The sequence below is a fragment of the Neovison vison genome, chromosome 12 (assembly GCF_020171115.1).
Source record: "Neovison vison isolate M4711 chromosome 12, ASM_NN_V1, whole genome shotgun sequence".
In the NCBI taxonomy this organism is placed as follows: Eukaryota; Metazoa; Chordata; class Mammalia; order Carnivora; family Mustelidae; genus Neogale; species Neogale vison.
This window is the reverse complement of record NC_058102.1, coordinates 54076698-54094449: the sequence shown is the minus strand read 5'-3', so window position 1 is coordinate 54094449 and position 17752 is coordinate 54076698. Positions and strand designations below refer to the sequence as shown.

The following is a 17752-nucleotide window of genomic DNA, read 5'->3' as shown; positions in this document are numbered from 1 at the left end:
AGGAACAGGAAGGACATACTTGGTTACTCAGGGCTGCAATGAAGGGACAACCTGGCCCTACAGCCACCTTGGCCAAAATTGGCCAGTTTCAGGAGATAATCGGTGGTTTCAGACAGGGGGTTAAAAAACAAAAAACAAAAACAATGATGTTCAGAGTTTGTTCAAATCTATCAATCAGAGTAAAAAAAGATCCAAAAGAAAACACAGCTATGAATAGTTGATCAACACAGAATGGAATCAATGTACCAACTCGTTTCTTTCCAGAAGTAAGGGACTTTGTTCTTTACAGCAGACTTGATTCGGTACATGTACATTTCAAGTGTATTATCACCACCCCCAGCCCAGACACAACATATCAAAATCATCTCATACCTGCATTTGTTTAATGATAAAAAGATGCAGAACGGCTTAATAAATGTAGTATTTCCATAGCAACCAGCAATAAAACATTGTGTTCAAAGTTCACTGTACCAGCCAGAGGACTGTGCAGCAACCACGTTGGGGACACCGTTCACATGTGGCCACAGAGGCATATCTGGGAGAGATGCGAGGCAGTGCCCGTGCTTCCCTAGCCACCACTATGCTTTTAAGGGCACAGTGCTTTAAAGGAAGAGCACAAGTCTGCACTGAGGAAGTTTACGCTGCCATTCTGAGGCAGCATTTTTTCTCAATGTCCCCCACAGAGAGCTGTACTGGGGCATGCTATGTTGGATGGCACTGGTGTTCTCTTGATGGGGGTAGAAACTTTTTTTTTTTTTTTAACTTAGTATAAGGAGTATGTTTTGTCCAATGGGAAACTTGTGACAATGAAGTAAAGAACCATTAATAAATCAGAACAATGAGCATGAACCAAGGCTATCCTTGGGAAAGCAAGATCTAGGCCCGGCCAACCTACTAGTATGAGATCTTTCTACCAGCAAATACAATAAATACAGCAAAGGACTCACTCAGCAACGCTGAGTCACAATGGCCTCCAAGGGAAGAGTGGGCTTTTTGACACATCATTCAACCTTGGTCTCCAGAAGGAAGCATCAGAGTAAGTCAATATTACCTGGGACATGAGGCCAAGGTTAATGAAAACGGTATTTCCTAATATGTTTTTAGTTCAAGACTGACACAATGGCCTGAGGATACAAAGTGGCTTTCAAGCCTCATTAGCAGGAAACACAGGAGACAGGCTTGGGAGATACTGTTCACAAAAGAACATCATACCCAAATCACAGCATTCAAGTATCTGGTATGGCTCTGACCTTAGCTAAGTTCTGCAACTTTATGGGGACACCCGCATGGTTCAGTCAAGCAAATGTCTATCTTTGGCTCAGGTCCTGATCCAAAGGCCCTGGAATCAAGTCCCACTTCATGCTCCCTGCTCAGCAGGAAGTCTGCTTCTCCCTCTGCCTGCTGTTCCCCTTCTTTGTGCTCTGACAAAATGTTTTAAAAAAAAAAGTTATTCAACTTTATGGACCTATAAAATCAGAAGGCTGATCTAAAAGAATGTGAAATGTTCCACCCAAAGGGCATTCCCCCACCAGGAGTATCCAGAGATAACGAGGACAGAAATAAAAAGCTGCCTCGGGGAGAACCTCCAAACTCAAGTTTGGTTTAGCAAGGACAGGTCTCCTGTGCTACAGGGACTGTCTCCAACATGCAGGAAGCTGGGATCTGCAATGCAGTTGTTAGCTTCTAAGCATTCACCTAATCTCATTCCTAACTACTGGGTTAAGTCTACTCATTGCAAAATAGTTTGTATTGTCAATACAAATACTAGCTTCCACTCGACTGTATCAGAAACTCCCTCCTGAGGTTTTTCTGTCAGTACCAACAAGGTGTTCATTTTTAAGGCCTTGATGTCAAAAATCCAAATTCCTGTGAGCTTTCCATAATTCTCTGCTTGCTGGGCTTCGGCTTCATCCTTCTCTCAATCCTGACTTAACTTTTTCCATCAGTGCACTGGGCATGGTTTGGTGGTGGGTGGAATTGCGTCATGAGTCTTTTGTAACCACCTGTTTCTATCCATCTGGTGACTGTGATACTGTCCATAAAAGTCTGCAGAGACAGACACCGCTTGGACACATGGCTTGCAAGAGATGAAAGAGGATTAGAGATAGCTTTTAAGATTAAAAAAGGAGTTTCTACGACTTCTTTGGTTTTTCATTGTCTCATAACTTGCACCCTCGTGCCCACCTACATTTTGGTCCCAAATGAATAAATGAGAGACTCATATGGTCAGAAGACATCAAGCTTGTTCTAATCCCAGAAGCCTTACCTCTGTGGCATTTATTCCTCTGGGTGATGGTGGCCTCATGACCAAGATGTGACAGAACAGGTTTGGCTGAGACTCAGACTAAAACCAGGTAGAAAGAGCAAAGCCTCTCCACCTTGAACGTGCAGCAGAAATCAGGAGCTGGTTAACAGCACAGATGCCTCCGCTGAGATTCTGAGTCCGCTAAACCTGGAATGAGGCCCAGATATCTGCACTTCAATGAGCACACCCCCGCCTTACCCCTTTTATAGTCTCACCCAGGCAGTGTTCCAGCCTCAGCTTGGAGAAACACAGAAAGCAATGACAAGGCATTATCTGTGGAGCAGAGAATCACAAACACATCACCCAGGCACCAGGCACACTGCCCCACCATACTCACCTCTGAACTTGAAAAGCTGAGTAAACTTGTCTGTGTCTGACCACACGGGAGCATTCATTTCTAACAGCTGCCCTCACTCAAAGCTTTCTGCTCCTAGTCCACACACCATCTACTCACATGTACAGTCCAATAAAGCAACAATTTCTGAACACACGTTTGGTTTTCAAGGTATGCAATTATTTTATTTCCTTGCCTGACAGCATAAACTTCATTACACAAAAATCTGCAGCTGACAGAACGGACACAGATTTCTCCCACAGGAAGGACCCTTTTCATTAGCAGAGATGAACTGAAATGTCATGTCTTGAGTGTGATTCCTGCTCCCCACCCCCACCCACACAACCCCAAAAGTGAAAATAATCAGAATCCTTAGAATCCCTGTGAAGTATTACATCACCCCCTCACACCTGTCTAACTAGCAGCTGCAGGACATGAAAACCTAAATCAGGAGGCAGCTGGCCATCACTTAGCAGTTCTGTGTGCCTGGGACTGAGGGACAGCAACAAGGGAGCAAGAATCCTGGCTGAGTGAGAGGCACAGACAACCTGTCTCACCTCATACCTGCCCCTTCCACACCTAAGACATCTCTGTCCCTATACATGGAGCGAAGTTTGGGAAATGCTGAAGGAGTGGTTTTAGCCCGCAACGGGAAATGGTTGTGGCTCACTGCAGTCCCACAGAGGTGTGGGATAAGGGGCACCAGAGAGAGAGCAGGTTAGACAGAGATGCTCAACTTAGTCAATTCCAGTTTAATGTTACCAAAACTATCTTCAAAACCGTAGCGTCCCTCATGCCTGGCCCCCATCTTCCAGTGCTGAGAGCGCCATCTCAATGTCTGCCTAATGTCTATCAGCATCACTGGGTGGCGCCGTGATGTCTGGCTGTGGGATTATGAATGGGATGGGGTGGGGGTGTGGAGACAGGTCAGGGTCACAATGCTCTAATTACAATGGGCTTCTTTTGGTCCCTAGGAATGATCTACTACCAGTAGTCCTAAAACATCCTCATCCCCTTTCCCTACCTATCTTGTGCAAATGTCAAAAATAGAATCTCTGCCCAAAGAGGAAGGAGAGCAGGAAGTTACTGGTGGTCCACAATCATCTCTGGCCCCAACTTGCCCGCCTCCTGCCTCTTCTGTGAAGTCACGCAAAAATTAATTCACAGGAAGGTTGTGAAATTAAATCGTCTTCATTCCTCTATCAAAGCCAATTCGACACCTCTGTCCTGACAAGCTTTCTCCCTGGGCTGAGGAAGCAGCAAAAAATATCAACTGAGCGTGTGAAAATATGATGACGGTGTGTGCGGTGTTGTGTTTCCAGATGTCTTCCCCTCTGTCTCCTCCACGGTGGGAGCCCTCCCTCTCTTTCCCCAAGTCCCACACACACCCCTCCCCCTACCCCCAAGTCCAGGTGCTCCCATCTGCTGGGCTTCCACCACTCACTTCCCATAGACACTCTCGTCACTGTAGGCCACATACAGAAAATAGTCTTCCTCGTGGTTGTCCTGAGGGAAGAGACAAGAGGAAAACATTACATTCATTAGCTTCAGGATTCTGAGCCTCACACAAAGTAGGTAGGTATGCAGGGCATCATTAGCCTCCACTGAGAAAAGAATAAAGAATACACAGAAGTGACTGGAATTCAACTTTTGAGTTCACAAAGAATCTTCAAGGAGAACATCAGTACATACAGATTATCAGAGATAAGAACATGACCCTTGAGAAAGCTCATTCCAGCAAGGGAACAAAGATACTAAAATATATATATACTACAATATACACTAATGGAGATATATGCTACAGAACAAAAATGAGATTAAGAAATTATTAGAACAAGTTTACACAACTCACAGGGCCCAATAAGAAGGAAGTACCATATGAAATCCTTTAAGGAATAATACAGCCACAAAATTGGGTAATACAGCATGAACAAGTCCTTTACAATAGTTTTTTCATTAGATTCTGAATAGTGTACCAATTAAACCAAATGAAGTCAGCAAATTATTGTCTCCAACTCAGTCTATCTGTTAAGACAAATGAAACAATTTAAAGGCTTCACCTTGTACTTTAAAATCTCATTTTATTTGGAATTTGCAATCGGAAACAATTTCTTGCTGTTTCAATAAAGACGATGCAAGATGAGAACCCTAGAATAAGGCAAAACTGAGAATTTAAAAAGAATAAATCCAGTAGGCTGTTCAATCCCTAGAGGACAAGTGACATCTAACCGCCCACAGCCGTACACTGTGGTGTGTAAGAGGATACAGGGAAGTAACACCTCTTGCCCTACTTCCTAGGCGTGTTATCAGCAGACCCTGGAACAAAGGCTGGAGAACACAAGCCTGCATGGTATTGCTGTGACCAGGACACTTACCTCATACAGCTGGCCCATGGTAGCGCTAGTGGGAGGGATAGTGTTGTTGACAAAGAAGAATAAGGCGTCCTCGGGCCTCAGGTGGATCCTCTTCCGGATTAAGAAGTAGAACTGGCCAACTGGAAAAAGGAAGAAGGTTTCAGAAAAGGATTACGTAAGGGGAAGGGTTGGGGGGAAGGATGGGACGGTCACAGGACTCTACTGCACCTGCACCCTTAAAAGTAGCAACTTTAAAGTAATAAACAGAATCTCAGCAGAATCAAATACTGTCTTGTAACTTCAGAAATGGAATTACAGCTCAAAGAAGCCTCTATATTCCCTGATGTACCACCAAGCAGTTTACCCTTCAATCCTTTCCCGCTTTACTCAATTTCAGACATCATGCCAGCACCTCCACTCAAAGCCCGAGGAGACTCTGAGGGAATCCTATGTACATCCAGACCATCATTGTCTAAATGGGATCTGAAAGGCACTTCCATCCCCATTCCCACCTTATGACAAACAAGTTATGGGGAGAGCTCTACTGGACTCCAGTAATCTCAGCATGGTCACTCATCCCAAAGTCTGGGCAGTAAGTGGGGCTGGGTTCAACACTGCACCTTCTATCGAACACAATGAAAAAATTCTCGAAGACTGACATTCAAATCTAACAACTCTGGGGCAAACACATCTTCAAAATCTTTCCAGGGTTTTCTGGATTCACTGGTTATTCCATTAAGGATCCTTAAGGTGAAGAATGCAGTCTTTGTAACCCCCAACAGTATCTACAAAACATATTCTCACAAACAGTAGTTTAAGGAGACAAAGTACTTAGCTGAGAAACTCTAAAATGTGATCCTCCCTCTGACTTTCCCTTTGGAGTAAATTGTTAGCACAGTAACAAAGAAGATTCTAAAACACAGGCACCTGGTCATTGCTTTCAATGTTGCGCATTCTGCTGTATCTAAATCACACAAGACACTATGATGGGAAATGAGTAAGGTAACTGGCAAAGGAGAATGGCTGAGTCACTCCTGTTTGAGTCCCCTCTCTCGGGTGAATCCCACCCACTTTCTTCAACTCTACTTCTTCTCAATCTCACAATTTCACGCACACAGGAGGGACCAAAGAGGCTCTTCCATGGGAAGGAAGGTCTGAGGAGGGAAAAAAGCATTACCGGTGAGGTCAGAGGGCACCAGGTACTTCCTTTTGTCCAGATCAGGCACCCTGGCCTTGGGAGCCTTCTCCACAATCACCTGGGAGAGAGGAAGGGGGAGAATGAAAAATACAGGACTCAATCTAATATTTTTCCTTCCACATTCTACAGTTACCCTATTGAGGTATGTTTGTCTAGACCCAATAAAATGTTCCCATTTTTCATCCCCCTTTACCTCTTAGAAAACCTATGGGAACAAGGGCTTCCATAGTAAGGTTATAGTTCTATTACTGCAATAAGAAGAGAATAGGAGAGGGGAGCCTGGGTGGCTCAGTGGGTTAAGCCGCTGCCTTCAGCTCGGGTCATGATCTCAGGGTCCTGGGATCGAGTCCCGCATCGGGCTCTCTGCTCAGAAGGGAGCCTGCTTCTCTCTCTCTCTCTGCCTGCCTCTCCGTCTACTAGTGATTTCTCTCTGTCAAATAAATAAATAAAATCTTTAAAAAAAAAAAAAAAAGAGAATAGGAGAATGCCAAAATGTAAACAGAACCTTGAGTTTAAGTAATTACAAGCTACCTGTCAGGTACAGATCTGTACTTCCCGGTATTTAATGAGAGCATAAAGAGGACTGTGCAATGGTCAGGAATAGCATAAAGGACATTAGAAGCAGGAAGGGAAAAATGAAGGGGAGGAATCAGGGGGAGATGAACCATGAGACACTATGGACTTCAGGAAACCAAATGAGGGTTGCAGAGGGGAGGAGGGTGGGGGAATGGGTAAATCTGGTGATGGGTATTAAGGAGGGATGGACTGCATGAAGCACTGGGTGTTATACGCAAACAATGAATCACAGAACAATACATCAAAAACTAACGATGTACTGTATGGTGACTAACATAACACAGTAAAAAAGGGGGGGGAAGGTAGGGAAAAAAAGGGAAAAAGAAAAAAAAAAGAGGACTGTGCATTTCCTCCGAGGCTCCCAAGTACCTACTAGTTTTATACTAATGAATGCTGCTTATTAAAGGTATAGATAAAATGTGGTTTCAATTTTATACTTTATTAAAATTTTCAAGAATGACTGCCAAAAAAGGTTCTAGGTACATTTTATGTGAAAGAAAGTACCAAATCATACTTAAGAGTATGAGACCCTGTATTATGTCACTTCCAATAACCCATTTATCAACATTGATTAGGTGTATTTTAAAGGGATTTCAATGTCTACATTAAATATTTCTAGATTACTTCAAATTTTACAGATCATATATTTCTGTTAACAAAAAAGAATACATACAAAAATTAAAGATTTTAAGCATAAAATTTTAAATATTCATTTAATAACATTTATGGAATAATTACAAAAATATGCTTAGTATTTATAGCTTACATAATGGAAATCATAAATATTTAAAATGTTTTATAAAACCATTAGCTTTAGATTTTTAGTTTAGAAAATACAATCATTCCTGATCAAACACATGGAGAGTTACAGAAGTAGAAGTAACACTAGGCAAATATCCTGAGGAACTGTGTGAGCTTCAACAGGTCACTTAACTTCTCTGAGCCACAGCATTCCAGTAAGACAGTAACTCTCCAACACATCTTTTATTGTTGGGGTTAATGTAGAGGATGGAATCAGCCATAATACCTGGCTTGCTAAAATGTTAACATGGAGGCTGCTGAGGGCATAGGTAGTTTCTGAGGGCATAGGCCTTGCCTTTGGAATGCCGGGCCTGGGACACTCTGCCACTAGAATGCCGCTGGGAGTTCCCTGAAGCTTTCTTAGTCCCAACAGCCACCCTGAGATCGAACAGATGTACGTACTGTCCCTTAGGCTAAATTTAGCAAAACTCGTAGAACATGCAGATTAGCATAGCGTATCTTTCCAGTAAACAGATCCTCCTAAGATTCAGTAAGACCCCTAGTCACACATCCTGTGCTTGAGAAACAGTGATAAGGATTTGTGACTATCCTGAAGGACCAATAAAATTGGGAGCAAAGAAGAGCAAAGGGTCTTCCTCTTGGAGTACTGACCCCTTTGCCTTCTCTTCTCTTTCACAGCAAAGTCTGGAACAAGCGTTCCTCTTGTCAGTACAGGGATTGTGGGCTACTCCTGGCATTTTACAGTCATGGTACGGCTACAATAACCTTGATCCATGAAATTTTATGTAAAAATGACTTGTAAATTATAAAGAATTATCTTAATATATGAATTGACTTAAAGGGAGGGACTTGGGGCTTGAAGCTCTTAAGTGAAACACATTAAAATAGTAAAAAATATTATTTTGTTTCTGGAGAAAAGGAATACTGAACCAGGAAGACCCGAGGGACATGATCCTACTAAAAATTTAAAAATGAAAACTGGAGAAAAAAATACATTAATAAGAAATGTAAAAGGAAAAGTAAGAAGAGGTTCAGGGAGAGACCAGTGAAGGCCCAACAATGAGGATGGACAAAAGGCAGCAGGTTACTAAAATCAAAGGGAAAAGAGAGGGAGCCTAGCACTGTCTCAAAGGAACCCTGAGTGCTGCCAGCTCCCATCAGTAGGAAGCAATGGAAACAACAAAAAGAGAGCAAAAAAAAAAGGAGTGGGGGGATCAAATATACAGCAAGAAAGACATCCAGACAGGAGGGCAGGATTTGGAGAGGAACAGGAGGGCGTTGGGTAATCATTAAGGCCTTGGCTTACCAGAAGATATTTGAGGTTTCCAGGAATCCCACCTCTACCTGTGGGCCCTTGGCTAGATCCATTTCCTCTTTGGTTCTAAGGTTTTTCTTCTCTGCAATGTGGTCAGTATTCCACAGGGCCTTCGACAAAGTTTAAAGGCTAGACAATCTGTTCCTAAATTTCCTGCAGTGTTCCAGGTTTTCAATACATTGTAGCTATTAAGATACTTTAAGATCTCAAGAAAACCTCCCAAGTTATGAGCCCTCTGTTCTTTCCATGATAGCTAAGAGGTAAGTTGAGGCCAAATGAAATTGAGTTACGTGAACAGTCAGGGTACTTGACTGCTTTGGTAACACCAATGGTCTAGCTGGAAGGAGCTTTAGAAATCACTTAGGCTTAAGCCTCTTTTCTGTATACTGGACACTTTAGTACAGCAAGGTTAAGGATCCTGTCCAGAACTAGAACAAAAATCTCCCAACTCAGAGCAGAGAGCTCTTCTTCCTCCATCACAACTACAACGGTGGTCACAGGGTGAGCACCCAAGCAGCAGCTGGGAGACTTATAAATTAAAATCCAACTGGAGGAACCATGCGATCTGAGTGATTATTCTAACAGCTTACAAATTATCGCACAGGTAAAACACTTTTTACATCAAACAATAAGCAGGAAAATAGGGAGGATGAGTTGAAATATTCTAGGTGAATTCTGTAAATGACTGAGATGGGAAGGTCTCAGTTGTGAAGAAACACATGGGAATTCTAACTAGATTTAGGAACAGGTACATTTCAAAGTCTGTGACTTAGGCAGAGCTACTGGAACAGAGCCTCATATTTAAGAGAATTCTGAGTCAAGGGTAGTCTGTGATGTTTTCTGGCATCATATGACTCTCACGTTTTGAGGACTGTGATGTTTTTTCCTTGACTGCCAATACTTAACAGTGTGAGGTACACAGCGCCTCCTTGTTTGATAGAACTGTATTAGAAATTGAGAAACGATACAGCATGGAGAATCCAACAACCAGAGCTGGAATCTCAGCTCTGCCACACACCAGCCCACAGGAAACCTTTCGGAATACTTGATTTCTCTGAGCTACAGATCCTTCATTTGTAGAATGGGATTATAATGGTGTGAGGATTGAACTGAATAAAGTCAGAGCACGTACAATACTGCCAGGTACAGAGTATGAAAGCTATCATTTTTAAACATTTTAAGAAAGTAGGATTGCTATCCTACAATCCGGGGAACTTCTGAAGCAGCCACCCTAGGTCCAGAGATTAAACAAGTAGAAGGATCATTTAGTCAGTGGGTAACTGGGCTAGCTCTGCTTTTTACCGGAACACCCTTGTGTGCAATTTCTGGTGAATGGAACAGCCCTAAGGTCTGGCTTCCTTATAAAGCACTGCAGGGGATTTCTACTGCTGGCAGAAGGCCCAAGTGGCTTCCAGTAGCTGTAATACCGTGAGAATCAGGTAAGGATTGGAGAAGAGTCCCCAAGAGTACCCCCCCGCCCCCGCAGGTCAAGAACTGACACCAGATAATCACAATTACTTTACCTGTACGTAATATGTAATCTGTATCCTAATATCCCCGCCTGAATATATCACAGTTGTAATACCGTGAGAATCAGGTAAGGATTGGAGAAGAGTCCCCAAGAGTACCCCCCCGCCCCCGCAGGTCAAGAACTGACACCAAATAATCACAATTACTTTACCTGTACGTAATATGTAATCTGTATCCTAATATCCCCGCCTGAATATATCACAGTCTGAAAACTCTCTGCTCCTCCATCTTCAAAACCTAAGGGTGGTTGTTCCTCCCACCACAGTTAAAAAAGTCTTCTGCCTTCCAATCCCGGTGCGTAGCCTACATTACAGAAAACCAGGCAACTGGTGGGGGAGGGGTGACGGGAAAAGCGCCCGGATGCAGAATGCTACCTTAATGTTTCCTCTGTTCCTCCTGACTGCCAGCACTCATTTTAACCACAAAAACTGGCCTCCAAAACGTCAAGAAAAAGGCCTCAGTCCTCGTTATTGCGTCCAGGTATAATCTGATAGAATGAGTACCGGAGAGAGGCTGGCTGTATCCACAAATGCCCCCGAAGCCAAGAATGATGAGGCAATCGGGCTGTTGCGCAGAGAACGTGACCTTGTTTTCTGGGCCAGGCCTGTCTTGCGTCGCCCCCCCCCAACACATACTTTTCTAATTCTTATGGAATAAAAGAAAGGATCCTCTGGTTTCTGAATCTTTCCCTCCCAAACCCAATGTTATGAGGGCCAAAGTCAACTTAAGGGAGAAGCCCCTAAGGCAGAAACGGATGGACGCAATCCTCATCGCATCAAGTTATTTCCAGATTTTCCCTGGGGTCTTAAAGCGAACAAATATAGGGTCCCAACCTGATCCTTCTCTCAGAAAAGGGCCACATTTTGAACACATCTCAACCTGCACATCCTCTGAAGACTGCTGAGTCACTCAAACGTAGGCTCCGCTCTGAAGATGCGGTCAGCTCTAACGATGACGGGTCCTGGGGAGATGCGTTTTGAAAAATGTGCAGTGAGAACATCCATTCCACGGGCTCTCCTAGCAGTGAAGGGCGTTCAGGGCTCAGTCATCACAGAGACTACCCTTCTTCCTGTGCCTAAGGGCAGCCATCATGACTCCCCCATCCCCACAACCCCCGCTCTTCCTCTTCCCTCCCTCTCCCCGTTCCCCCTTGCACTCACAGGGACCCTGTCCGGATATTTCTTCCGGATCTTTTCTCCTTCCTTTTTCCGATACTCAAAGGGATGGTCCTCCTTATACTGGAACTTCATGATGGACCGCAGGGTTTCTAAGATCCCCGGACGGGGCCTGCCTTCCTCGCTGATGGTTGCGTGTCTCCCGTCTCCCTCCCCTCCGCCAAATTTCGGGAGGTATGAGAACCGCCTCAGAAACGTCAGCTCCCGTCGAAACGCTGCTTGGCAGAGCTCTCAGAAGGGATGTCGGGGCCCCTCGGACGCAGGACGGACTGGCTCAGGTAGAGAAATCCCGGCGGCTTTTCCCGAGAGCCCGGAGCACAAAAACAACGCGGCGGCGCGTTGGCATTGTGACGTCATGACGTCCCGCCTCCCCACCCCGCCCCCAGCGTTTGGACCGCGCCGGGTGGGGGGAAGGAACGAACGCGATCTATTTTCGAGGGGTTCTCTTTCAATCTAAACTTTCCTGTGTCCAGTTTGTTGCAAGCATGAAAAAAAATTTATCTCGAATTCTTGTTGTGACTGTGCTATTAAAAAGGGCTTGAGTGCAAAAAATACGTTATAAAGATATGTTCTTCCCTCCTTCTCGCTGTTCTTGGTTTGATCCAAAAAACAAACACAGAGGGCGAAAATCCAGCTTTTTCCTGCTTATTGGGATCTGGAGTGTAGGGAAGGAGGGGATGGGGGTCCTGTAATTCCTTCGGCCAGTACGGAACTGCCGGGTGCTTGCATTTTGTCCTGGGCTCCCGTCGCGCCGCCAGCTCCCGGGATGCCGGGCTGGCTCCCTTCGACCCTGACCCCTCCTTCACCACGCTGGCGTCATTTTGTTTGGGTCCTTGCTGCAGTTTGCTCTTAGAGTAGCAGCAAAAACAAAGCATGACTCAGGAATTTGAGGAGATGCACAAGGTGAAGGGCAAGCGATGTAATCAAGGTCTGGAGAAATGATGTCAGTCTTGACTGCTAAGGGCTTCGCTCATGTTCCAATATAGAAATGATTCACTTTCTCCTCTTAACTCGGAAGTTGGGCCCGTCTCCTGTAAAAGAAAATATCAAGGTTAACTCGATACTCCTTAAACATTTCTGTTTTCTGCAAAAATTCACCAAAGGATAGTACTATTTGTGAAGTGTCCCTAAGGTGAAAATAAAGTGCCACCCAAAGAGCTGGTGGAAAACTGGTGGGCTAGGTGATATCGTTGCCTCCCTCTGACCCTCTCCTTTCCTAAGAATCTAAGGCCTTTCCGACCACATTGCAGTGATTCCAGGGACTTGTAGGGCGAGGGCAGCAAAGACGGTAATAGATACAGAACAGACAGGAAGGACAGCTTTACTCTGTTTGAATCCCGGGAGCTCTGAAATATACAATGGTAGTCCCAGTCACCTATCTTCTTTTATCAACGGCGTCAGTGTCTGGTTTGAAAAACAAACCCAAAAAGTCAAAAAAAAAAAATATATATATATATATATATATATACACACACACACACATATATACATATATATACACACACACATATATACTATATATTTAATATGCTTACATATATGTATTTTTAATCATTATATGTATATATAAGTTTCACCATTGACAAAAGGAAAATGAAAAACATAGCCTTGCTTCTTGATGTTAATTATTTTTCTCTATGGCATTTTTCAGTCTTTTTTTGCATTAAAATCCAGGAACTATTGTATATTTATGATAAATATTGTATATTTATGATAAATATTGTATATTTATCATTTTTAGTCCTTATTTTCAAGTTGAAGTTAGCTCATTTCAGTTTTAACCCAATATAGCCAAGATCTTGTAAAGGAAGTACTTCACAACTAACTGAGAAAGGTAATCATGATGGAGATTAATATTTTGAGGGTGTGGTTCTCTGATCAAATCATAGCTCGTAAAAAATGCTGATTTTAACTTTCATTTCAAAAAAAATCCTAAGCACAAGGCAACTTACATATGAAAGATAATTTGAAGATAAAATTGAATTAGTATTATTAACTCTAAGTTTTAAACAAGCTAATCTTAGAATACACAATTTGGTATCTTCCAAAGTTTGCTTTCTCCCTTTATTATCAGCATAACATTTAAAATACTATGCAAACAGTAATTTTACAAATTAACACATTTAATCAGATAAAATATCCAACATTCATTTTTTACCAGAGATAAAATACTATATTAAAAAGCTCACATTTAAATAAATAAATAAATAATAAAAAATAAAATTAAAAAAAAAAGCTCACATTTCAGGAATTCTCATTCATTACTGAGAGGAATAGAAAAATGGCATAGCCACTTTGGAAGACAGTTTGGTGATTTCTTAGAAAACTAAACATACTCTTACAATATGATCCAACAATCACCCTCCTTAGTATTTATGCAAAGAAACTTGAAACTATGTCCACATGAAAACCTACACACAAATGTTTATTGCAGCTTTATTCATAATTGCCAAAATTTGGAAGCGATCAAGATGCTTTTTGCTAAGTGAATGTATAAACTGTAGTTCATCCAGACAATGTAATAGTATCAGTACCAAAAGGGAATGAACTATCAAGACATGAAAATATCTAAATACATATATCTAAGTGAAAGAAGTCAATATGAAAGGCTAAATAGTGTATGATTCCAACCATATATGACCTTCTGAAAAAGGCAAAATTATGGAGACAATAAAAAGTTCAGCGGTTGCCAGGGGTTGGGGGTCAGGTGGGTGACTCAGTGGAAAACAGTGAACATTCTCCTACAATGGTCATCCTATAATGATGGATACATGTCATTAAACATTTGTCCAAACCAGTATAATGTATGACACCAAAACTGAATCCTAATATAAACTTTGGATTTGGGATGATTATAATGTGTCAGTGTAGGTTCCTCAGTTGTAACAAATATATCATTCTGGTGGAGAATACTAATTATAGGAGAGGTTATGGGGGGAGTAGGTATATGGGAAATCTATCTTCCTCCTAATTTTGCTGTGAACCTAAAACTGCTCCGAAAATAATAAGGTCCTGGGGCGTCTGGGTGGCTCAGTCAGTTAAGTGTCTGCCTTTAGCTCAAGTGGTTATCCGGGGATCCCAGGATTGAGCCCCGCATAGAGCCCCGCATCCAACCCCACTTCCAGCCCCGCATCCAGGCCTGTATCCAGCTCAGCATCAAGCCCCCCATGGAGCTGCATCTGGCTCCTGCTTAGCAGGGAGCCCGTTTCTCTCTCTGCCCCTTCCCTCTGCTTTTGATCTCTCTCTCTCAAATAAATAAAATCTTTAAAAGAAAATAAATAAATAATAATGTCTTTTGATTAAGTCACAATTTTCTCAAATATACAATTCAATTTTTTCTTGTAATCTAATTTTTTTTATATTCTCAAGTGTTAGAATTTTTTTGATCTTTTATGAACATTTTCAAATAGGTGAAAAGTTTCAAAAAATAGTATGATGAACACCTATATACCCATCACCTTGATTTTTTTTCTTGAAAGTAAATACAAACTTCATGACTCTTTACCTCAAAATAGTCAATATAATCTTGCTAAGAATAAGAAATGCTCCAACATAATCATGATTATGTTGACTATTGACATATTGATATATGACTATTACACCTAAAAAAATTAACAATATTTTCCAAAATTAATACTCACATTTTCTCAATTACTCTTAAAATACCTTTTTATATTTTCCCCTCACACAGTCATCAAAATATGGAAACAGCTGGAATTGACCATATAGGTAGGTCAGATTTCTTTTTTATTCAGGATATTTTTATATTATCACATTTAAACTAATGTGTACCAAAAAGCACATGAAAAGATGCTCAATATCACTAATCATTAGGGAAATGCATAGCACCTTATACCCCATCAGAAGGGCTAGTATCAAAAAGATGAGAGATAGGTGTTGGTGAGAATGTGGAGAAAGGGACCTGGTGCATCATTAGTGGGAATGTCAACTGGTGCAGCCACTATGGAAAATGATACTGAGTTTTCTCAAAAATTAAAAATAGAAATACCATGTGATCCAATAATTCCCCTACTGACCATTTATCCCAAGAAAATGAAAACACTAATTTGAAAAAATATATGTACCCCTATTTATGGCAGCATTATTTATAATAGCCAAGTTACAGAAGTAACATAAGTGTCTATCAAGAGATAAATGGGTAAAGAAGAGGAGGTATATGTACATACAACATAATATTATTCAGCTATAAAAAAGAATGAGATCTTGCCATTTATGACAACATGGATAGACCTAGAAAGTATTATGCTAAAAGGAATAAATCAGAGAGAGAAAGACAAATATCATGTGATTTTGGAATTTAGATTTATATGGAATCAAAAATCCAGAACAAATAAGCAAACAAGAACAGAAACAGAATTATAAATAACAGAGAACAAACTAGTGGTTGCCAGCAGGGAGGGGTTGGAAAGATAGAAAAATTAGGTAAAAGGGATTAAGAGATAGAAACTTCCAGTTATAAAATAAATAAGTCACAGGGATGAGAAATACAGCAGAAGGAATAGAATCAATAATATTGTAATAATGGTTATTATGGGGTGCCTGGGTGGTTCAGTTGGTTAAGTATCTGGACCTTGATTTCAGCTCAGATAACGATCTCGGGTTCGTGAGACTGACCCCCATGTCGGACTCCATGCTGGGCATGGAGCCTGCTTAAGAGTTTCTCCCTTCTTCTGATGTCTCCTCACTCTCTCTCTTCTTCAAAATAATAATAATAATAATAATGACAATAATATTGTAATAATGTTGTATGATGACCGGTGGTGACTACTTAATATGATGAACAGGCTGTAAAGCATAAAATTGCCAAATCACTATGTTGTACCCCTGACACTAATATAACATTCTATGTCAACTGAACTTTAATAAAAAATAAATTAATAAAATGGAACTCATGTATAAAACCAGAATTTCAATGTATTCATCTCAAATGAGAAACATAATAACGAAGTTCAGTAACTCATAACCATTTGTCAAATTTATTTGATAAGCTTGGAATTTAAACAAAGCAGTTAGTTAATTTGAATTTTCAGATAAACTGCCATCGGCAAAACAGTGCCAGCTACCATCAGGATGAGCCTGGTTGGCTCTAAGATCAGGAAACTTTCTTGCCCCAGGACTCTGCACAGGTGGATCTTCCTTCTTAATAATTTGAATGTGCTCACTTTGTCCTGTCCCAAGTGTCACTATGCTAGTTTAGTTTTATTAAAAAACAAAACTCATCTGAATATGTTTTAAGGATCTTATTTGTGGGACATCTGGGTGGCTCAGTCAGTTAAGCGTCTGCCTGAGCTCAGGCCTGATCCCAGGGTCCTGGGTTTGAGTCCCACATCAGGCTCCTTGTTCAGTGGGGAGCCTCCCTCTACCTGCCACTCCTCCTGCTTGTGCTCTCTCTCTCTCTGACAAATAGATAAGTAACACCTTTTAAAAATAATAATAATAAAGATCTTATTGGCTTTTTTCAATGATTCCTGAATTGAGCAGTATCTTATCTACCAGATAGAAAGGAGCTCTAAAGATCTATACGAAATGAAAGACTTTTTTTTTTTTTTTAAGATTTACTTTTTTATTTTAGAGAGAAAAAAGAGAGATAGCATGCATAAGTAGAAGGGGCAGAGGGAGAAGGAGAGAGAATCTCAAACAGACTCCACAATGAGCGTGGTGTCCACCATGGGGCTTGATCTCATGACCCTGATAGCATGACTTGAGCTGAAACCAAGAATTGGAAGCTTAGCCTACTTCACCGCCCTGGCATCCCTTGAAAGAAAGACTTTTATAGGCATAAAAGGGTGGGACAAAAAAGTTATTAGAGAGAGTGGATTGTTTGTGGCAGGGTCACTTCCTTTAAGAGGTGTGTATGACCCAGACTACAGCTATCTTGGACAAATCTGCCTGATGATGCTCTGTGACTCACAACCTTCTTGAGCCTGCCCCTTCTCTTTTTCCTTCTGCTTAACCACACTTTAAAGTACAGCCTTGGGGCATAACATCCCTTGATCTGCTTTGGAGATGAACTATTCACAAGCCTTTTCCTCCAGGATGGCCTGCCAGCACGTACTCCCCACTCCCTAGGGCCACAGAAGCAGGTTTCAGGGAGGTGAGACTGCAGAATGTATTACTCATCTGTTGGTGGACCAATCCTTTTTTCTTCATGGAGTCTCACCGCACGTCTTTCACATAGTGGC

At 41.7% G+C, this 17752-nt stretch overlaps 1 protein-coding gene across 1 annotated transcript; it reads right to left on the bottom strand.

Annotated features, from left to right (window-relative positions):
* Nucleotides 1–2797: 2797 nt before the first annotated feature.
* Nucleotides 2798–11897, bottom strand: GABARAPL1 (GABA type A receptor associated protein like 1). Its single transcript, XM_044226708.1, has 4 exons — nucleotides 11535–11897; nucleotides 6171–6249; nucleotides 5015–5133; nucleotides 2798–4145 (listed from the first exon to the last, which is right to left on the bottom strand). The coding sequence occupies exons 1-4, from the start codon at nucleotides 11622–11624 to the stop codon at nucleotides 4080–4082; spliced, it is 354 nt and encodes a 117-aa protein (XP_044082643.1). The 5' UTR covers nucleotides 11625–11897; the 3' UTR covers nucleotides 2798–4079.
* Nucleotides 11898–17752: the final 5855 nt, after the last annotated feature.

What these genes read in the sequence shown, in the direction of transcription:
- GABARAPL1 (XM_044226708.1), bottom strand. Translation starts at nt 11,624, where the DNA reads ATGAAGTTCCAGTATAAGGAGGACCATCCCTTTGAGTATCGGAAAAAG. An exon ending in AATATCCGGACAGGGTCCCT is followed by an intron (nt 6,250 to 11,534) that starts GTGAGTGCAAGG and finishes CCTCTCTCCCAG; the next exon opens with GTGATTGTGGAGAAGGCTCC. An exon ending in GGTGCCCTCTGACCTCACCG is followed by an intron (nt 5,134 to 6,170) that starts GTAATGCTTTTT and finishes TCCTTTTTCCAG; the next exon opens with TTGGCCAGTTCTACTTCTTA.